General features: G+C 39.6%; 1 protein-coding gene across 2 annotated transcripts in view; it reads left to right on the top strand.

Annotated features, from left to right (window-relative positions):
* The window catches only part of Rx (Retinal Homeobox), a 189,533-nt gene extending 165,629 nt beyond the window's left edge, over positions 1-23,904 (top strand). For both annotated transcript variants that reach the window (XM_065237683.1, XM_065237682.1), the window contains exons 5-6: positions 22,409-22,574; positions 22,646-23,904. In XM_065237683.1, the coding sequence (XP_065093755.1) occupies positions 22,409-22,574; positions 22,646-23,436 (957 nt within the window). In that variant the 3' untranslated portion in view covers positions 23,437-23,904. The remainder of the gene's footprint in view (positions 1-22,408; positions 22,575-22,645) is intronic.
* The last annotated feature ends 210 nt before the right edge of the window (positions 23,905-24,114 follow it).

Raw genomic sequence — 24,114 nt, 5'->3', positions numbered from 1 at the left:
TCAAGAATGTCTTTATTGAAAACAGCGAGAACAACCTGGGTGAGCTGCGCACTCAGAGGAAGGAGTGGATCACCGATGAAACCTGGAGGAAGATCGAGGAGCGGATAGAAGCAAAAGCCGCGATAGAGCGAGCAAGAACCAGAGGAGCCAAGAACGAGGCCCGTCAGCGGTATTCGACTCTAGAGAGGGAAGTTAAGCGCTCCTGTATACGGGACAAGCGAGCGTGGGTGGAATCCCTGGCTGATGAAGGGGAGAAAGCCGCAGCCAGGGATGGAAAATCATTTACATTCATTTCGTGCATATATTTACACTCATTTGCCTCTAACTTTTTTCATCAACAGAATACCGTAAAATAGTGTATGAAACTTTTGTAGCTTTTAATATTAACTACAACTTTTGTTCACAGCTCAAATCTAAATCTCTTATGCATGACGAACTAGAGCTGGCAGAACATGTTATTGTTTTTCAGTGAATGCAATTTACATTCACTGAAAAACAATGGTGGGTCCTTATCGCTCTGATTCATCATGCATAAGAGATACTGATTTGAGTTGTTTACAAAAGATGTAGCTAATATCAAAGCCTACAAAAGCTTGAGACGCTATTTTACGGAATTCTGTTTATAAAAAAAGTTAGAAGCAAATGAATGTAAATGAATGCACGAAATGAATGTAAATGATTTTCCATCCCTGGCCGCAGCAACTGGCGATATCCGCCCCCTCTATGATGTTTCACGATGCCTGAGCGGGGCAAGGATGAACCCAAGGATGCCTGTGAAAGACGCGACTGGACAGTTGCTCACCGACCCCACTGACCAGTTGAAACGTTGGTTTGAGCACTTTGAACAACTTCTCGAAGTTTCAACGGTCAACCAACCATCAACATCTCGGCATTATCCGCCAAAGGTGAGGCGCGTTACTCGCGTCAACACTGAAGCTCCATCATTGCAGGAGCTAGAAGCAGCCATCCGAAGTAGGAAGTCCAACAAAGCCCCGGGAGTCGATCGCATATCAGCAGAAATGCTCAAAGCTGACCCCAGGCTTGCACTTGCTCATTAGAGCTAAAATGCTATTTTTCGGTATTATGAAACAATGGGATACTATAATGATAATTTTTATTTGTAAGATGCAAGAAGAGGTGGTAAAATTTGTATATGACATATAGAATTTGTCAATTTTGCTTTCAGAAGGTCAGAACTAGCGATAAGCTATAACGATGAGCAACGCGATGAACGAGCAATCAGCGATGATAAAATCGCTAGTTGTCACCTTCTGAAAGCTAAATTGACAAATTTTATATGTCATATACAAACTTTACCACCTCTTCTTGCATCTTACAAATAAAAATTATCATTATAGTATACCATTGTTTCATAATACCGAAAAATAGCATTTTAGCTGCAATGAGCAATTGCAAGCCTGGCTGACCCCATGCTATCCTCACAAATGTTGCATCAACTATTCGTCAATATCTGGGACACCGCGACTTTTCTGGCCGACTGGATGCAGGGCGTTTTGGTAAAAGTCCCCAAGTAGGGGGATCCAACTGTATGCGACAAATGGCGAGGCATCATGTTACTGTGTATTGTTCTCAAAGTTCTGTGTATAGTTATCCTCAAGCGGATACAGGAGAAGATCGACGCGACTCTCCGACGACAGCAGGCAGGATTCCGTGCTGGAAGATCCTGTGTGGACCATATTTTCACGCTTCGCATCATCTTGGAGCAGGTCAATGAGTTCCAAGAGTAACTGTTCTTGGGATTCATTGATTACGAAAAAGCTTTCGACCGACTAAACCACGAAAACTTGTGGGGCGCTCTGAGACGCAAGGGAGTCCCTGATAAGATCGTCAACCTCATCGAAGCGCAGTACGAGGCTTTCTCATGCAGAGTGTTGCACTAAGGAGCTTTGTCTGACCTGATTCGGGTAATCGCGGGTGTGAGGCAAGGATGTATATTATCACTGCTACTGTTCCTCATCGTAATTAACGAGATCATGTTTGGAGCCGTTGACCGTGTACCGAACTGTGGGTTGCTGTGGCAGCCTATTACTATGGAGCATCTCAACGACTTCGATTTGGCTGATGATGTTGCGAGCTTACTTTGCATGTCAGAGCACCGTTGTGCTAAAAACATGCAAAGTAAGCTCGATGACCTTGTGGAACGCTCCCCTGAAGCAGGTCTAACCATCAACGTCAACAAGATCAAATCGTTGGATGTCAACACGGAAAACCGTTTCAATTTCACGGTAGCAGGCAGTGGAGAAAGTCGAAAGCTTCCAATATCTGCGGTACATAATTCGTGCTTGGTGGCACCACAATTGGACCTCAAATTCCGAGCTTTATCGTTTGTGCCATCAGAAGCCGATAAAGACAGAAATTCGTGATAAAAGTGGAGGTGGGATGACCACACACTACGACGGAGCGGAAACGAAATCTGCAAGCAAGCACTGGACTGGAATCCAGCAGGACATCGCAGCAGAGGCAGACCCAGAGTAAACAGTGAATTAAGAACGTGGTCAAAGCTAGTAATCGTCGACATCAACCGTTCAGTTTGTCAAGGAGACCCACTAAGTATAATTCTGTTTGTATTGTACTTACAACCTCTACTAAAGGATGTTCCACATCAAATTGCATCACGGAAAAAACGCTGTAGAAAATAACCTAGTTGACCGATCCTTTTCGAACTTTGAGACAATAAAATAAAACCCATTAGTAAGATTTTGGCATATTTATTTCATTCAACTTCAAAACTATAACCGTACCCACCGTACCCAACCGAAACCCACTTTTTCTTTATGTCTTGCTCAGGTTTGACCTTCTAGGGATGCTTCCGTAGTGCCTGCTTCATAATAGCCCAGTATTTTTCGATGGGCCTTAGTTCCGGTGCGTTGGGGGGGGGTCATGCCCTTGGGAACAAAAGTGACCCCGTTGGCTTTGTACCACTCCAGGACAACATTTGATTTGAATAGTGGCACGAAGCTAGATCCGGCCAGAAGATCGTAGGGCTCTCATGTTGCTTCAAAAGAGGAAGCAGACGCTTCTGTAGACACTCCTTGAGGTAGATCTCCGACGCACTCCGTTTGCCACATGAGCAGATCGCTTGCCAAATCATGTATTTCTTGGCAAAGTTTCTGCTTCCTTACCTCCTCCAGAACATTAAACTTGTGCTAGGCGGTGAAAAACAGTAGCCTCGGAAGCTGCCGCTAATCCGCCTTGACGTAAGTCTCATCCTCCATGATGAGACAATGAGGCTTCGTCAGCATCTGGGTGTACATTGTACAGTTTCCGGACCCGTGACTTTCCCACCGTATTTTGCCGTTCGTGATGATTTGGAGCCTTTTGCAGTTTGTACGTATGCAGTCCCTCCCAGTTCTTGGCTCTCTGAACGAAAGACTTGAACAGATTCAACTTTTTGGCCACATCCCTGACCGAAGCAACTTTTTCACGACACGCTTGTGATCCAAACCACTAATAGAACATCCATTCTGACCGCATTTCTCCTTCTGTTCGATGCTGAGAGTTTTGTATGTAGTAACATTTGATCACACGACTCACCGTTGACTGCACGATTCCGAGTTGTTTTCCGATGTCCCGATGAGAGAGTTGAGGATGTTCCAGGTGCTTGCGCAAAATCAATTCACTACGTTGCTTTTCGGGTGACCCCATTTTTCCAACTTTCGAAAAACTGACAGCGATAAAAATACAGTGTAAACAATACACTCTAAACTACTTCTACCCAAATTAGGAAAAACACAGTTGGTGACAGATTTATTTCATCAGTTCGAAGAAGCATCTGGAGAACGTCTAAAGGGCGAACACGAAATTATTGCAACACATTGAATTAGCTATCAAATCCAAATTTGTAGGGTGGTTCTATGCATGTATTAAGCTCATTATCCATATATTGGATCAATTTTTGGGGGTTGTTTGGTAAAATGCCCGACACTTTTGCTTCACGCCATCCATATGAGCTTGTACAGTCGTATCCGGTACCGTAAAACGGGGTAACATTGATAGTTTTTTAAAGTATATTCTAAATAATTTTTATATTTTTAAAACAAGTACTGAGGATTCAAGAGTCGATTCGTTAGTAATATGTTTAACGGAAATTAAAGCATTTGCACTATTTTTTTAGTTTTGTGACCGAACTTCAGTTTTTTGATTTGGGGTTACTTTGATAATGCTGGATGAATGTAGAAAAAAAATGGGTGAAACTCAAACAATTTTGTTCTTTAAATATGAAACTTTAAATGAGTATATAATCAGAAAACTTCATAAGCAATAAGAATACAACATTGAATTTGTGATTGCTGTATCGAAATACATCTCATAAGTGATGGTTTGAGTGCTTTTTCAAAAAGGCGAAAAACACGAAAATGGTTTTTTAATATTTTTGTAAAATATGTAACACATTCTGCATAAAAACTATATACGATATCAACGGAAATACCCTAAGCTACAATATAGAACCTTCGAGTAAGCTGCGAGTAATCGGCCAAACTCCTACTAGACATATAATTAAGTGAATTTTGTTACACACAGTGAACAATGAATTATCGGCTCCGTAAAGCTAACGCGATTGAGCCTTCCAAATAAACGAACTAGATAAAAAAAATATGGAACCAATGTTTCTTATGTGGAAAAAGCGCAGCGGGTAAATTTAATCTTTACATTATACTATCAAAGTTACCCGTTTTACGGTACCTTTTTCTCATTTTCGACCCAATTCCTCCGCTTGTCAGTTGTTTGCTTTCTTCTTGGTCTTTCTGATTTTCCGCTTCATTAAGGTCCAATAGGTTTCGATAGAGCGTAGTTCTGCACAGTTCGGTGGATTCATGGCCTTGGGGACAAAATGCACCGAATTTACCTCATACCATTCCAGCACCACTTTTAAAATAGTTACATGAAGCTAAGTTCGGCCAAAATAATGGTTTTTCACTGTGCTGCCTCCAAAATGGCAGCAGACGTTTCTGGAGGCATTCATTGTTGTACATTGCACCATTGATGGTGCCCTTTGTGACGAATATTTGACTTATTTTTCCACAGTTTCAGATAGCCTAGATAAGTTATTTTGATGCAAATTTCGACATTTTCTTTTTCTTGAAACGATCATCCACTTGGAACTTATCATTTCCAGTGTAAAACTCCTGTGCTGGTATTTGTTGGAAGTCAGCTTCGACGTATGTTTCATCATCCAAATCAACAAAGCAACTGTATCTGGTCAACATTTCCGAGTGGAGTTTCCTTGCGCGGGTTTTGGCAATAGTTTGCTGAAGTTCATCGCGGTTTTGAACATAGATGCATATAATCCAAGTAATCAAGTTTTGAACATAGATGCATGTAATCCAGTTCTCACCGACCTTTTTGGCAACATCACTTGTTGGCCAATTTGTGGAGCCAATTTGTGGAGCCTTGTTGGCCAATTTGTGGAGCCGTCTTGTTTTGCTATCAATTAAGTATCGATATAATATAATTTCTAAAAAATATTTCTTTTAGTCCAGAACATAAGAAAAGTGGTCAAAAAAATGGAGGGGGACTGGCTCCCCATTAGCTACGCCAATGAAGAAGTGGTTGTCATTTATGACTTTAATTTTGCATTTAGAGAGACACAATCAGCAATTTTATGATCGATGAATATCCACGCTTAATTATGCCTTTCTGAAAGCGAAACTATGCAAATGTATTGTACGAATTATCCTTCCAATTGCATTGAGGTAATTTTTGAATTGGAAACACTGTGTAATTTTGACGTAGGATTACGTCTTTCGGCAGCATATTGAGGCGCAATTTCAACAAAAAATCAAAATCTAACGTGCTACGAAAAGTGGTCAGGTTTTGACCACTTATAACTCTGTCAATAGTGGATAGATTTTAATTCTAAACAAGCTAATCGATTGGGAATTTTTCTACACATCTGCTCAAAGGAACATTTAATCAATTTTAAATAGGTCACTAATGGCACTTCTTTCATCAAATAACTCTGTTCCGGCAAGCGATATGATCAAATTCTACCTTCTAAAAAACCTTCCTGATATCGCTAAAAGACGATTACTTAACCTTTATAATTCATTTATGGAATTCAATATAGTTCCACCATCATGGAGATAGGTTAAAGTAATAGCTATTCAAAAGCCTGGGAAACCAGCGTCTGATCACAATTCTTACCGTCCAATCTCTATGTTATCATGCCTGAGGCAATTATTAGAAAAAAAAATGATCCTATCAAGACTTGACCATTGGGCTGAATCAAACAACCTACTTTCAAATACGCAATTTGGTTTCCGAAACAGTAAAGAAACAAACGATTGTCTAGCGATGCTTTCATCTGATATTCAACTTGCCTTTGCGCACAAAGAGCAATTGACTTCAGTCTTTTTGGATATTAAGGACGCATTTGATTCAGTTTCCACAGTCTGCACAGTAGTGGATTACCCGTTATTTTAAATAATTTCTTGTATAATTTGCTGTCAGAACAACAAATGACTTTCAATTAAGGTCAACTGACAACTTCTAAAATTAGCTATGTATGTACATGGGCTTACCTCGAGGTTCATTTTAAAGTCCCTTACTTTATAACTTCTATGTCAAAGATTTTGATAACTGCTTAGATAAAAGATGCACCCTTAGACAGCTTGCAGACGATGCCGTGGTTTGCCTGAGAGGTTGACGAGCAAAAATCTTGCAAAGACCATCGCAAAATTCCCTGGATAATCTGTCCTTCTGGGCCAGAAATATGGGGATCGAGTTTTCACCACAAAAAAACTGAGTTGGTAGTGTTTACAAGGAAGCGGTTTCCAGCCCAACTGCGTCTAAATCTTTTGGGCAGAGACATTACCCAATCTTTAACCTTTAAATACCTCAGAGTCTGGTTTGATTCAAAATGCACTTGGGGTACCCACACTAAGTATTTGAAACAAAAGTGTCTACAAAGGATCAACTTTCTACGATCAATTTCCGGGACATGGTGGGGTGCTCACCCGGAAGACCTAATTAAACGACTATTCTTTCAGTTCTTGAGTATGGCTCTTTTTGCTTCCTCTCAGCAAGAAAAACCCACCTAATTAAATTGGAACGCATTCAATATCGTGAGCCTAGAGGTTCTAGCGGGAGTAAAACCACTGCAGAACCGTTTCTGGGAGCTCTCATTAAGAATATTGATTGAATGTAGTGTCAGTAACAACCTTGTGATTGAAAACTTCGAACAAATGCTCGAATTGAGCATCCAGTCTAGATTCGTACGAATCTATCTTAATTATATTTCATCGGAAATAAGCCTCCCGTGCTATAACCCCCCTCATGTATGCTTTACTAACTACAGTTCCCCCATTGCCTATGATCTCCCCATGAAACAGGCTATTCAAGGAGTTCCAGATCAACTTCGACCTATCCCAATTCCCCGTATTTTTGCTGAAAAGAACCAACAAGTCAATTGCAATAGAAGATTTTTCACTGGTGGATCCACTGGCTTCGGCGTCTTCAATGAATACTCAATCGACTTCCGAAAACTTCAGGAACCTTGTTCCGTTTATGTTGCTGAGCTAGCAGCCCTCAATTTCGCATTGGGGATGATTTTCGACATGAGCATAGACCATTACTTCATCTTCTCGGATAGTCTCAGTTCGATGAAACAAGGTAGACACTCATCTTATTTCCTTTCAAAGGTAAGGGAGCAGATGAGTTTGCTGGTCGAAAGATCATATATGATTACCTTTGTATGGGTCCCCTCACATTGCTCAATCACAGGCAATGAGAAGGCAGACTCTCTCGCAAAGGCGAGATTTGTGATAGAAGAATTTCACATGATTAATTTTTCCCATTAGGACGCCAGAGTTCTCTGTTAAGTTGGCAAAACGATTGGACAAGTAATTCTCTTGGGCGGTGGTTACATTCCATTATTCCAAATGTTTCTTCGAAAGCGTGGTTCAAAGGTCTGGACGTAAGTCGGGGATTCATTCGCGTGATGTCAAGACTTATGTTCAACCACTATTCGCTAGACACACATCTTCTTCTTCTTATTCGCATTTCAAGCTTATTGCTTAGCGCATATTAGCTTATTGCGTGCTCTCAACTTGGTGTTCTAAATGCACTTCCACAGTTATTAATTGAGAGCTTTCGATGCCAATACCATTGCACGAATTTGTATATTGTGTGGCAAGCTCAATGATACTCTATGCCCAGGGAAGTCGAGAAAACCGCAGCCTCTGGCTTGGTAATACCGTGCCCTTACTGACTAGGCTATATATGAGGCCCCTAGACACGCATCTCTACAGAATAAACACGTTGACAGCAATATATGTAGGTGCAGAACCGGTTATGATGACATCGATCACGCAGTTTGGTATTGCCCGGTTAATGACGCCTCCAGAGCACGGCTGTTGGATACCCTTGGCCCAAGGTAGACAACCCTTTTGTGAAGTAAGCAACGTACAAATAATTTTAAAAAAATCATCTACAGTGTATCTCAAAATTGATCCTACAGCTGTACTCAAATTTTAGAAAAAAAAACGGCTCTAAAAGCACAAGTTAAAAGGATATGTCTCTGATTGGCAGCTGACTCAGCATACATTTTTCAATTATTGGATCAGTATTGGGCATATTTGGTTGAGTTTACAAAAAGTTAGAGCTATTTAAGAAAAGCAACTTTTTCTTGAAAAACCTTATTTTCTTGAAATAAAATGATAGTAACTTCTTGAATTTTGCACCCTTTTTAGTCGTTATAAAGATCATTCATTTGCCACCTATTTTACTATAATTCGTTCACTAGGTAAAAAGTTAAAAATCGAGCTACTAAAACAAATCTAGCTTCATATAGGCTCTTCCAATAAAGACCAAAATTATAGCAATAAATCAATAAACATCTGTTCAAGCACCAGCCACGACTTAAAAAAATTGTCCTCTAGGGTGTACGTTAAATTTTGAGACGCACTGTACATGTGTCTGAGAATTAAAAAAAAAATAATTTATATGTGGGTATTTCGTTCACTTTTTTGCGAATAACCACTTTATGTGCATTACATACGATTATTCGATCAAAATTGCTAGTTTGCCTGAATTTGCATCCACCGTCACTATGATTGCAGTGACAATAATTTACGCTTCTGAATTCAGCTACACTATGTAAATTCAACACACTGACCTACACATCGTTCAACCGCAGAAATCACTCGAAACAAATTCCGTTCCGAAAATGTTGCAGGAGAATTCAATTAAAACAGTTATTTCATGCCATGCTTTCAATTAAACTTCATTCGTCCTACGTAATACAATCACTCTCTTCTTCGGTGCCAAACTATGACTGAAAAGCTATTCTTTTTTTTTTTATTTACGTGAAACAAGTCCATTTTCCTGAGCTCAAAAAAAGCAAATGGTTGTCGTGACGAAAGGACAATCCCGCTTCCACACCAATAACCGGAGGAATGGGTTGATGTTTATTGCATCAAGCGTATCCGCACCGTCGCAGCCTACATACAGTTCGGACAAGTTGGTCCGGCTAAAGCGAGAAAAAGCGGCTCCTCTGATAGGACGAAAATCCATTACAGGACATCTATCCATCGCCGGTCACCATCATCATCGTCGTCGTCGTTGTCGTTGCCGCCGTCATCCGAGCAAGGGGAACCATTCCATTCCAATTTCGTTCAATTTTATTATTTTCTTCATCGCCAGCAGAGAGCCCACAGAGCAAGAATGACCTGCATCTCATCGTTGACCGTTTGGAGGGACACAATTTGGGATCCTGAAACAGCGGCGCCAAAAAAAAACCCGACATGGATGTTTCCGCTGCCTCGGCTCTGTACGTGATCGTTGAAACAAAGCAATAAATTGTGGATTTTTTCCCGCGATGATTGATCCACGGAAGGATAGGCTTTGTCGTCGAATGGGATGTTTTTCCCACGGCAAAATTGATTTTTCATTCTGTGTGGTTCGGGTAAAAAAAAGTAGTGATTCGATGTTGTTTGGATGATGGGAAAAGCTTTCAGGTTCGTTGTTATGGAACGAGATGATTGACACGGACAGTGATGGGCCCTGGATGATTAGTTTGAACAGATAGCATTCTTCTGAATTTTGAGAAATGGCATTATTCAATTCCGGTAACAAACCCTCCAACCGATTCTAAGTAAATGCAAAAAAATGCCTAAGTAGCTTACCTCCCCAAACCGATCAGCTCCTAACAAGAAGACGTTGATGTCAAGCCAATTTTCTTTTTAACGAAACTGTCACAGCCAGAAAGTTTGCTTCCATCGTCTTCGGTTGGGTCCATTCTTCCTCCAGGCGAAAAACCCCAGCCAGCCAATCTACGTTCGTTAGGGAACACAAAAGTGAAATACACCCTCCCGCCCTAACCCACTTCTATCGTGCTGTGGAACCAAGCCGAACGAAGAAGCAGTAGGAGTTCTTCTCCCTTGAGCATCGTCTCCGCGACCCTCGGTAACCCCAAACACAAACGACATTCATAATAAATGTTTTGATTGCTGTCTGAAAAGGAAAATAAGCACCGCACAGCATGTTTCATTCACTTTTAATCTTCTGTCAAGGTTTCTCCTCCCGTTGTTGCCTTCGACCTTGCTTCGCATTAAATTGGGGATGATGCTGTGTGTTGGTCTGCGCTGGGAGTAGCAAACAAAGTTGACTGTTGGGGGAGGGGTGGCGTTCCTCCATTTTGTTTGATCCCCGACTTCAACGACAACGACGACGACGGCGACGACGGCAGCCGTCGTAGTGCGCATTTTTTCCCGGAATCTGCGGTAAATCGATTTTTCTTGTACCGCTTGCGGTTATACAGACAGGCCAACTAATTGCGACAAATTATTAGATTAATTATTGGATTAGGAGAGCAATTAAGGCACTCGCTTCTACTAATGAGGTGCGAGTGCCAGCCGTAAGACTAGTTTATTAGTTCTATTTTCGATGCAGACCGGAAAAGAGGTCAGCATCGCCAGAGAGTGGAGCAGCTAGGGATGATCGGATTTAGAGACGTCTGTGAGTGTGTGTGTGTGTGTGTGTGTGTGTGTGTCGTCGTCGTCTTTGGCGCTAATTGACACATGTTTGATGGGGAACAGAGAGAAGCTGGTTGCCATTGGACGGGTGCCTAATTGACAGGTGCTAATGCGACACGGTTTCAGGTCATTAGCAGAAGAAGAAAGTGGAAAAATAATTGATGTTCGATTTGCTTCCCACGGTAATCGGATCAATGTACCTTGGGTGAGTGTTTCCAAATGGAAGACTGTTTGCCTTAACTGCAAATTATTTTAAATCATAGGTGGTCATAGCACGCAATCGTTCGAATGAGTTTGCCTTACATAGTTTGCAGAAACGTGTCGGATGCCAATATCCAGCATTGTTTAGTGCTTTTAAATCTCTGCTGAATCTGAAAATATGAAGATCAGATATCCAAGATAAGCTGCACGATGGGATGATCTGCCAAAAACAAATAGTTCTGGTAATTTCTATATATATATATATATATATATATATATATATATATATATAGTTCTGAATCGATCGTTACCACCTACAACGCACCTTTGTCGGGCGAAAATGAATTCCTTATACAACTTAAGGATAAATATAAGGAAACAAGAGCAGGAATGAGCGATACAGGATTTTAACCACACTTCCCAAAAGTTGGTCTACATATAGAATTATGAAGGAGTTCAATGTTTCCCAACATATGGCCAACCAAGCAAAAGCACTGCAGCAAGAGAAAGGAATAATGTCGGTGCCTGTAAAGAGGTTAAGCAGAGCTTCATTAGGAGAACCAACGATAATGCTTGTTCGTGATTTTTACAATAGTGACGATATAAGTCGTGTTTGTCCGGGGAAAAGAGATTATTTAAGGCGAAATCTACGTACAAAGAAGATTAGTTTTGTGTAACTTGCAGGAGGCGTACTCCATCTTTAAAAATACATATCCTGATATTAAAATAGGATTTTCCATGTTCGCCAGTAACCGTCCGAAACACTGCATTTTGCCAGGGACAAGTGGCACGCATACCGTATGCGTTTGTATATATCATCAGAACGTTAAACTTATTTTTAAAACACTACAAAGCAGACAATCACTCCCAGATGGTGTTGATTCCTATCACGATTTGTTTAAAAAATAATTTGTCAAAATCCAAGTGAACAATGCTGGCTGCAGTGTTGCAAAAATTGTTCAGGAACGCAAATTTTGGCCACAGAACTAATGACTATTCTTAGTAACGGACATGTTGAATCAATACAATTCAAACAATGGCGTCAAGTAGAGAGATGCATTATGGACTTAGTTGAAATGGACACACATGAATTTATTGATAGTTTTTTAGAAAAATTATTCAATTTATTGCCGCATAACTTTATAGCTGAGCAACAGGCAAATTACATGAAACACGTCAAAAGCAATTTGAAAGCTACAGAATGCATCATAATCTGTGATTTTTCGGAGAATTATTCTTTCGTTGTGCAGGATGCAGTTCAAGGCATTCATTGGGCGAACGCCCAATGTACTATTCACCCTTGTGATATTTATTTTAAAGACGAAGAATCTAACGATTTGAAATTTACTAGTTTTATTGCAATTGCTGATTTCACTAAACATAATCATGTCGCAGTTCGTTTATTTCTTACGCATTGTCTAGCGTTCATAAAATGTAAATTGCCAAGCTTACAACAGATTTACTTTTTCTCAGATGGATCAGGAAGCCAATATAAAAATAAGATGACCGCTTTTAATTTATGCAACATGCAAAAAGATTTTGGCATTGCTGCCGAGTGGAATTTTTTCGCAACTTGTCATGGAAAGGGCCCTTGTGATGCTTTGGGAGGAGTATTAAAACGAAACGCTGCGAAAGCGAGTTTGCAAGGCCACCATATAACAACGGCCCAAAAACTTTACTCATGGGCTATTTCTAAGCCAGATTCAAAAATACACTATCAGTTTTTTTCGGAATCCGATTACAATAAAATGGAAAGAAAATTGAAAAACCGTTTTATACATATGAACCAAATTTCGGGGACACAGTCATTCCATAGTTTTAAGCCTCAAAACGAAAAGTATATTATTGTCAAACGGTATTCATTTTCAACGGAAGAAAAATGTGTGAAATTGTAATTAAAGAAAATAAATGCTTCATGTTTTACTTATTTTTCTTCGACCTCGTCATTATTTGTAGCATTTAAGTAGGGGAAATGTTGGCTTCGGCAATACTTTAACCTATTATCGTCAGGGGGGTAAACCCCCCTGACGATAATAGGTTAAGGTATTGCCGAAGCCAACTTTTCCCCTACTTGTCCCAGAATTTTGATACCAAAATTAATAATGTCAAACTGGGGCCTGTTTTAAAGCTACGAAGTCTTCAATGGGGGAGGGGAGTCCAGCCACAGTATACGCTCGGTAAAAATATTTTAAAATTTTAGTAAAGTATACGAGGGGGAGGTACACAGCAAAAAAATAATTTTGATATCACGTCAAAGTGGATGCACTACAATCATGTCGAAAATATGGTGTAATATTACTTGCTAAAAAGGACAAAATTATCATTAATACAATGCATGAACTGACATTACGCTGCTTTTACTGCATTTGTTTATTTATGTGGTCATAAAAATTACATGAAATTTTCGACATGATTGTAGTGCATCCACTTTGATGTGATATCAAAATTATTTTTTTGCTGTGTAGGATCTGCAATGTTTAAAAATTGGTCTACGTGGTTTATGGACAGCCTCCAGGCTGAACTGAATGTTGCACCCAGCTTGTAAGTTACTCATAGATTTCATTAGTCACAGCTGCTGTGACTCGATGGAGACGCATTGTGAACTACCTTGCGTCTTCATCGTTTCCATGCACGTGTGGTGCATATATCGCGGAACAATAATTTTTTATTTTAAAAAAATTGTATCTCCAAAACTAATTTTTTGATATGTTATGTAAAATTAAATGATCTTTCAATAAAAAATACTAAAATAAGAAGTTGTTGAAGACCCTCACAGTGAAAATCAAGAAAAAGCATTTGTAACATATTTTTTTCCTACAAAATCAAATATCTCTGAGTGTTTCATAATTTTTCTACATTAAAACATCTTTCATTTGAAGGGTCAATCGTAAAAATCGGTCAAGAGGTTCAGAAGTTATAAATTTTTGAAAAAAGACATTTTTGAAAAAAAAATGATTTTTTGGACCACCCTAACACGGAAATGGTCACCCTAATGGCGCAATAAAAAAATACGAGTCTAATATTTTTTGATAAGGAAGAACTATACCAATTTTCATGAAATTCTGAGACCCACTATAACTTTTTTCTATGGAATTGATGTATATATATTGCTCTAGTTTAAATCTAACAAAAAAAGTAAGAGGTTGTATCTAAGACACGACCGCAGATTTGACGTAGGATTACGAAAGGTAGTTTTGATGTCACTGCAAAAGTAAAGTATATATTAAATTGCTTTCTTAACTTATTAACAGAGAAAAGTTCGATAGGTTGGAATTCGGAAGCAATTTGAGAGTTCTGTTTGAGAGGTGCTCTGTCGATGTCCATGTAGTACAAGCCAATCCTTGACGATATATCTTGGATACAAGCTCTTACTCTTTAGTTAACTCTTTTATCAGTCATTTGTGGTCCTAAAATGGACAGATTAGAACAATGCTGTTGAAATTTGTCCTCGATGTTCTTGGAGATGATAGTGGTGCAGAAATGAGATATGTATTAGGGAAAACACATCAATCACAGAATCTGAGCCTAGCCTTTTCTATCTAGAGAATTCGGCAAGATTTTTTTTTTGCATAATTATTTTCAATAGGTGGGGCATAAAATTTGCAACAAAAGGCATAAAGATAGGTATGGTTTGGCATGCTCAGTGCTTGGAAACAATATTCGGCGACTGTGTTAGGGAAACCATTTTTTCCCATCACGGAAACACCTTGTTTTTTTATGTTAAAATCACGCATTTTCATGCACAAAACACACAGAATTTTTGGTTTATTCAATAGCTAATAAAAAAGTGCAAATTGCTTCATGCTAAAATTTCCCAATTGCGAGATATTCACGATCAATCATATAAATTTTGATTTGAGATTTTTTACTTTTTTCTAGCGTCCTGGAGAAACCTTACTAAGTGTTTCTGGTTTTTTGACATGATCATGTGGTATTCGGTCATTGCGGTAATTTTTATGTACCAATACTTGACGCATTTGACCACAAACGTTTGGTTGCTGGGTATATTATCAAAGAGCTTTAGGGGTGATGTGACTGGCAGCAACGCGAGTGAACGTTCAATGAAAATTAACTCTTAAACAACAATAATTTATAGTGGTCCTGAAAAGGACCGTTTTGTCGTGATGGTTGAGTAATGCTGAGCTATTAGGGTGTTCAACACGTATAAGGCTGGCGAGCAGTAAGCTGTTTGGAACGAGGGTGACGCACTTGGCATAGATGGCCCACAGCGACTCACCAAGATGGATCCCAAACACCCAACTTGAGTCTCTCCGAATTAGTTGAAAATGGTCACTTTTTTTGTTTTGTAAATTTATTTATTTGTACAGGATTAATCAAATAAACTTTACAGAGCCAAGTTACCATTTGCGTCACACATAGGGGAATTTACGTATTCTCGGCAACCTAAGCAGCGACCTTCTTTCTATAGCCTTTTTCTCTATGGAACGCACACATGTGCAGTATTGGTTTGTTTACAATCTTTTGCTGCCAGCTGCTCTAACAATTTCAGTCGAAAGAATTGTCAAAAACTGTTTTGAAACGGCAACCAGTTTTTTTTCGGCAACCGTTCCATTTGAACTGCATGTAAATCTGCTGTTCTATTATCGGCAACTCGAAATCAGCTACAATTTGTAGAGCGTGTGTTTCATTTCAAGAAAACCCTGCTAGATTGCTTTTTCTCAGTGGTTAAAATATAGTCAAATTGAAGCTGAAAGCATAAAGAATCATTTGCATGCATTCAGCGAAGTGTTTTCGTAAGAAAATCCAGTGAAAATAGTGTTTACATTTGGGTTGCCGAAAATAGTCTGTCATGCCGAAGCCGTCATTTCCCCTACTTAATCCTAATCTTAAATCTAGAGCTATATGGATTGAATCGCATACTCACGGTCGTTTCGAGATTAGTGGAGATATACAATTTTATGGATGGCGAGATGGAGCAAGAGATTTGAAATATGATTTACGAAGCAAATATTCCACTATTTCTTTAACATGAACTCATCTCTACAACAACTCAGCAGTGTAATTACGCAATTATTTCTAATAAAAACCAATCTAAACACAAGGTTAATCAAACTTTAATCAGAGGTTAATATTCTCCAGGAAAACAGATATGAGTTTCATGATTTCCAGATCCACGAAACAATTTAGTGTTTATCGAATGAGGTTTCTGAAGACTGTGTTTAAGACTAGTAGAATGCTTTAAAACTGCAATAAATGTATTCAGTACGGCAGATTGTGAATATTACAAAGATCAAGGGACCATTTCGGATAAAGACAATTATTTTACATAGGGGAAATGGATGTAATGTCGGCCTTAATGCCCCTTATTTGGGCCCATACATTCAGCAATCGACTAAATTTTCAATAGCGACCAAAATATTCATTACTACCGTCCCAATGACGCGTTCATCTAGATAAAATTGATAAATAGCAGATTTTTAGGGGCTCAATCTTAGATCCATAGGCCAACATTAGAACCGTTTTCACTATTTTGTTTTCACATTTTTTTAAAAGCATTTCTCGTAATGCGTGTTTTAAAATTTTGCAGAAAGTCTTTGATACTAATATTTAAAGCTATGTTATCTAATAACGAAGGTACCAAGGGGGAAAATAAACCGATCTTCGTTTTTTAATCATTTAAATTTCAAATTCAGTTTTTTTATTTAAAAAAAAATATAAAAACACTAATAAAGTACAATTCCTACAAAGCTAGCTACTAAGATTCTCTACCACTTATCTCTGAATACAGTTTCAATTCAATCAACAGTTTATAAGTAATGAAATATTGAAAAACGCATGTGTTAAAACGGGGCTGCCTCATTCTCTCGACGGTCAATTCACTGAAAGACGTTTCGCCGACGGTCTCATTACAGATGAGGTCAATACATCTATTGAAAAACGTTGACTTATTTAAATTATGGTCTCATCGATGTACAAAAAAAAAAAACAAGCTACCCATAACTTAGGCGAATGTCTAGACAATACATAGATCTAATAAACAGTCAAGCGAAGGAGGGATACTTCGTCATTCCACCTAAAACAAAATTTACATCTTTCATTAGAAGTCTGACTATTTTTTTTAATCAACAAAAGCAACATGGACTATCGACTTAGAAAAAAAATATTTATCACGTTTAAAATACGGAAACATTTACTAAATACAATTATTATTTTTCAAAACAGTACACTAAGTTATACCTAGTTCATCAAAGTATTCAAAGAATAGTCGATCTTAAAAGGTATGCTAATCACCAGTAACATTGCAAGCATTATGTAGGTTAAATAGCATTCTACAAGTCTAAATCGTGGAGAACGACTCAAATTTGAGTTTAGTTCACTCATAATCGCCAAAAGTGCAGGAACTCAGCGATGAGTAAAATTTGTCCCATGGTTTCCTGTGGAAAACCTAAAAAATCTGCCGGAAAATGAGGAAATTGACGAAAATTTTATTCAGTCTCGGAGTAGTACCAATAGACTGAGTGAATTCAATCTATACTTTTCTCAAATTCGGGAATTTTTCCCTAGAAAATCCTGGAAAAACCTGGGAAAACATGAGGCAAATTAACTCATCGCTGAGTTCCTGCACTTTTGGCGATTATGAGTGAACTAAACTCAAATTTGAGTCGTTCTCATTCGCCGTGAACATTTCCACTGAAATAGTAGAGGGTAGAGCAGTTAGTGCATAATCATTAGCAAATCGATATTTTCCCGCTCTCATACACTCTCAACATCACGCGTAATATTGCGAGACTATTCACAACGTATAAAGTTGAAGCTGAGAGTTTTCTTCTCGATATCTTAGAAAGAGAAGATATAATATTGTTATCCCTTTTTTCTCTGCACCGATGGAAGACACGAAGCGGCTTCTGCCAGCCGTTTTGGAAGTTTCGGTTGCGTTCGGGTGTAAAGCCAAAATCATGAAACACAATCTCACCACAGCTCGGTGAGATTTGCAGCTGGCGAGTTGTGTTTGCTTGATATTTCGAGTAGTGGGACTTGGATTATCCAGATAATTTGATTTTTCAATTTTATTAAATTTTGGCAAATAACAAAACTTTCATCCATTTCACTATCAGGATATCCGGATAGTTTCTAACCGCCTGATAACCATTTCAATGTTTTCTAAATTTATTTTATTTTAATATTGGGCACTAGAAAGCATGGTATTCTGTATACTGAATATCAATTAATTGATATTCCAATTATTTGAAAGTCATTTAATTGAAAAAAAAAACTGAAGTTTCCGGATAATTGAAGTCCCAGCTCTAATTCCGAGCTGCGACATCACAGCTTGCAATATCAACCGCAGCTGTTTGCTTGTTAATTTTTCTCTACGAAAATCAAGCGTTATCTTGTTCTTTGGTGAGATCAGTGTTGGAAAAATATCAAAGCCCAAGATCACGCTTGATTTTCGTAGAGAAAAATCAACAAGCAGACAACTGCGGTTGATATTGCAAGCTGTGATGTCGTAGCTCAGAATATCAAGCTGACAAAACTCACCAGCTGTAAAACTCACCAAACTGTGGTGGGATTGAGTTTCATGATTTTTGCTTTACAGCCGAACGCAACCGAAAATTCCATAACGGCAAGGAGCAGTCGCTTCGTGTGTGCCATCGGTGTAGAAAAAAAGAGATAGAGTATTATCATACCTTCTCTTTCTAAGAAAACGAGGTGCAATGGAATCATTTATGCGTCGATTCAACTCTCAGCTTCAATCGAGGCTTCAACTTTAAGGTGTATTCATATCTGAGCGTACATTAGCGGAGCGAAGCAAATTTGTGTTGAAATGAGAGAGACAACTAGTACTTTTCTCCCTCTCGTACCTTCGCAAAATCTCGCTCCGCGCGTGAAATATCACTTAGATCTGAATAAACCTTTACACGTTGTGAATAGTCTCGCAATACCAGAGGAGCTTGTAAAATCAATAACAAGCAATATATTTATTTTTCTCCAATATCACGCGTTATATTGAAACCGTATGAGGGTGGCAAAATATCAATTTGGTAATGATCATGCCTGCGTGAGATTTTATTTTGACGTAGGACTACGTCTTTGATTTCTACATGGGGGGCACACTTTGTGAAAACCGAAAATGGAACATATAACAAAATTATGAAAGATTTTGAACGTTAATAACTCAGCTGCCCCTGGACCAATTTCAATAATTTTATCACCAATCGATCAGAAATATTCCTACGCATCTGCTTAATTTAAGACTTTATCATTTTTTTAAATGTCACTTTTGAAAAATTTACGGATGTGCAACTGTTGCTATGATAATTAAAATTATCGTCGATTGCCTGCGAAAAGCGATTTCCCTACAACAGATTTCAAAGTTGAATTCCATCCGGTCTAACCAAACGGTGTTTATTCACTCACCGCGTGGTGAGTGATGGTGTTCTCCGGTACACAACGAAAGGCTCCCCGCAAGCTTCTAGCGATCAAGGCTGACCTCAACCGCTGATCGGATTCAGTTCCAATTATCGTGTGTGGTGATGTCCGGTCGTCGGCATGAGCAGCAGCAGCAGTGCTTTCGGCACGTGGCGTTGAACATTGTTCTCCAGTATACAACGAAAGGCTGCCTGCAAGCAGCGAGCTGCAGCCAATATGAGCATCCATAGAAGGAGGGAGGAGCCACACCGCTATTGATCGGAATCAGTAGCTCTTTGTGAGTCACTGTTGGCCATCTATGCCAAGCGCGTCATACTAAAAAGTATAAACAGAGAGAAACCCGCTCAAATTCCTATTCCTACACAAAACACAAGCTCCTGCTGCAGTTAAAAAATAAGATTTATTATATAAGTCCACGTAGTCCTACGTCGCCATTGCGTACAATCCCATGGGCTGTCCCTTGTAGTTTTTTTTCCAGCACTGGGTAGAGAGCTTAATTGCTTCGTCATTTTTCATAGAATCGCTTAAAATTGCAATCAACATTAAAATTCCTCAGATTATATTTACACTATCTTGGTCAAGTTCACAGTTAGCCAAATATTTTTTCAGCAAAAGTAATCGCTACCAACTAGTCTATTCGCAAGATCGACAACATTGTTTGAATCCTTAATTCTTGAGCATTTACATCTTTTTTAGATGAACATTTACGTTTACTTGGTCATATAAATATTCCTTAACAAAAGAAATCAAGCTATTTTACCCAAATCAATACCGAACTTTGTTGTTGGGATATCAAACTAAAATCCTATGATTTAGAGTTACCTTATCCATGACTTGTTTGACCCTATACCAAATTTTTGAAAAGTTTTCTGAAAAAATGACTTTGTTCAGAAAATTGAACCGTATAGTTTAAGAGACTTTCCATGCATTGTTTCTAGTAGCTTTATCTTTGAGGAATGAGGAAGTTTGGTTTTCTCAATTTTGTTTTAACACCCTAATGGAGACTCATCCAGGCAAATCAACAGCAGCATCTTGAAGAGAAAGATTACCATCGTGAAATATTTCAGGGAAATTATTTTTCAGTTTATATTTTTGCGGATGGCTAAGATATTTTCTACAATTCTTGGTTCATTATTTATGGTTTTTAAACTCTTGCCTTTTATAGTGACACATAACATCCGGAGAATTTGACTTGATCCAGTTTTTTTTTTTTACTTATCTTTATTTCTGATACTGTCTCGGCTTACTTTAGAAGTTCTGCGTTCCTGTCGCCAAACCTCTGGATGTGTTTTGGAGAAATCTGGGACTAGATTCGGAGTTCCCGTTGATCAAACTTCCATGATAGTTGCTTGACGACTTCCTAAGCTCACTCACTGACTCATAAATCATGTGTACCATCAATGGTGCAAAGGGCCTACGAGAATGACCTTCATCCTGGACGGCTGTTTGCTTTTGCTTTTCTAGGGTGCCATGATATGGGAAGCTTTCGACTTTCTCCACAGCTCGCCCCACTAGCGTAAAGCTTAAAGATCCAACATTAATTCAATTTAAGGAAGAATACTTCTTGAGCAAATCTTAGGAATGAATGCAAAATTACGATAAAAGTTGCCTGTCAATGGTGCATTGTGTCAATAATAGTTGTCCCTTTCTTCTCACTAACAATGCTTTAACTAAGGTTTTGAATTTCCCATAGCTTCGAGGGATAAATTATTTCTATTCTATAAACTGCAACCTTCCACTTCGGCACAATTTAAACACAACGAACCTTATTGTTTACTATTATTATACTACTATGCGAACAAAACGGAACGACACTAATTCGCTGAATTAAAAATAAAAAAGCTCCTTACACCATCTCACACCAGGATAAGAAAATTCAATTATCCAGCGTACTAATTGAAAATCCATTGCCTCCGTTTGCAAGCAACCACCCACCGAGAAGCGAGCAGAAAAAATGAAAACTTTTCTCTTTCACTCGAACGAACGGATGTATGCCGTACCACCCTCTGCTTCTTACGTCATTATCCTCAGCCATGTTTATCCCCCCCTTGCTCCTTCCACCTCGTACAAAGAAAAAGAAACAGAAAATTCGTCGTAAAAACCAAGCAAGAAAAGCAAACTTAATGGTTAAATTAATTATTTAATTCAGAAATTAATTAAGTTTTAATTTACATAAAAGTAGGCGGCAACCGCGCCCGTTGTCGCTCTGTCTGCTCATGAATCTCCGCAATAAGCTTGCGTCGATGTCACCGGCGTCGTCGTCGGCGGCGGTCACCACCCGAAGCACTAATGAGAGCAAATGAGCAAACCGGGAAAAGAAAGGGACGATTCACAGGCAGAATTTCTTACCGTACGAATCCCTCTCACTCTACGATTCCTGTGCCAGAGCTGCGAAGATGGAAAGCGAGAAAAATACGAGGCTAATTGCATTTTAATCTTTTCTCTTTCGTTAATTATTTCAGCGATCCTTCTTTTACAAACAGTTCCCTCACACTCCACCAATGCTCGCACTCACTTTGCTGGTAGGGTAGGGTTCTTCATTTTTAAATTAAAAATTATGAGCTGAAAATTGAATGTTTTTGCGTCCTCCGAACCGAGGACAAATTTTCCACCCACTTCCGTCGTCGTCGTCGTACGTCACTTGTCATGCACCAACAAGCCCCGTCCCTCTTCGACACGATTACCTTCACCACAACAGTGCGCGCGAAACGTTCACGCTCGGTCGCTCTGATGACGCTTTTAAAATGTAATTAAACGTTCATAAATGGAAAATAATTTCATTAATTTTTCCTTCACTGTTCCTTTTTCTTCCTTATCGACAGGTTTGGTTCCAGAACCGACGGGCAAAATGGCGCCGGCAGGAAAAGTCTGAGAGTTTGAGGTTAGGACTGTCGCACTTCTCCCAACTGCCGCATCGCCTGTCCTGCAACGGAGCGAACCTCCCAGTGGATCCATGGCTGTCGCCGCCGCTCCTATCAGCTCTTCCCGGTAAGTTTCGATCAATCAATCAGCTTTGTTAGAGACAGCATTTCTAAACTCAACCGTTTCCCTCTTTTTAGGCTTCCTCTCGCACCCGCAGGGTGTCTACCCGAGTTACCTAACACCACCGCTTAGCCTGAATCCGTCCAACCTGGGCATGACCAACCTTGGCCTGGGCCATCCAAATGGACCGCAAAACCTCAGAATATCTCCGCAGGGAATGGCCGCGATGCAACAGCAGATGAGCGGTCACAATATGCGCCTTTCCCCGCCCCATCCCAACGGAGCCATCACCCCGCAGAACCTCTCGATGGCAACTCAGCAGCCGCTAACGCCACGCCACTCGCCACTCGGTGGTCCAACCCTGGGCCTAGGAGCCGCACAACCCCACCCATCCCAGCCACCTCAGCTCGGCTCTGTAAATATACCCATAACATCACCCCAAAACCTTTCACTAACGCCACCTGGTTTAAGATCGCCGCAAAGTTTAAGTAGCAGTAGCACCTCGAACAACAACACCAACCCACTCACTGGCCATCCGCTAAGTCCCAACTCTTCGGACGCCTCGTCGCCCACTTCGTCGACGGGACTGAAAATGGCCAAACTGGCCAATCTAGACCATCAGCCGGCACAAGACAGTAGTAGTCCACTGGATGGCAGCAGTGCCATCGAGCAGCAGCAACAGCGCCTCCTGGGAGCATTGGGGTCTCAGGATGGTGCCGGTGGTGGTGGTGGTGCGTCGGCCGGGACTGCCCTCAACATGACTGTGAATCACTCCACCGATATGAGGACCAACTCGATTGCCACCCTGCGCATCAAGGCCAAGGAACACCTGGAGAACATCAACAAGGGCATGACCACGATGGTGTAATACCCAGCCGCCGCGGATGATGTTGATGATGATGATGATGATGATGATGATGATGATGGGGTGGTTTACCATGGTGACAATGTTTCCTATCTTTCGTCAGTAGTAGTCCTAGTGTTACTCTGCTCCTAGCTAAGTTCAAATTACCTAAACCTAAATGAGCACAAGCGCAAAATGATCTCCCCCGATGATGGTAGCAGATGAAAGTACTAATTAGATAACAATTGCATTTTAAGGATAAATTATTTCTAACGAACCTGTGTAAATACTACTCAATATGCTGGAATAAAAGGCAATCGCTCGAATAGATGTAGAGAAATGGAAAACCGGCACTTTTTAAATACGCTAATGAAGTAGGATTGAAGTTAACACGCTGACTAGTTGTACATATGTTAAGGCCAAAATCTTCCCGTTTTGAGCAGTTTAAAGTAAGAAAAAAGAAGTGATTCAATGGAAAACGCACGAGCGAGAAAGAGAACAGTGTACATAAGGAAACATAGTGCTAATAGTTTAATTTTAAACGTGTGGCTTGGAAAATGGTTGGAATATTTTTTGTAAAAAAAAAAACATAAAACAAGCGCAAATTTAGCAAACACGTTCACGGCTAGACTGTAAGAAATGATCCTATGAAGAATAAAACTAAAAGTGCAAGAAATCGAAACATTCCATTCGTCATTCGAT

The sequence above is a fragment of the Ochlerotatus camptorhynchus genome, unplaced genomic scaffold (genome assembly GCF_037179485.1).
Source record: "Ochlerotatus camptorhynchus isolate MF236.1 unplaced genomic scaffold, CSIRO-AGI_Acam_v1.1 ptg000639l, whole genome shotgun sequence".
Classification (NCBI taxonomy): Eukaryota; Metazoa; Arthropoda; class Insecta; order Diptera; family Culicidae; genus Ochlerotatus; species Ochlerotatus camptorhynchus.
The sequence above is the reverse complement of the archived record's forward strand: the minus strand, read 5'-3'. Positions and strand labels throughout refer to the sequence as shown.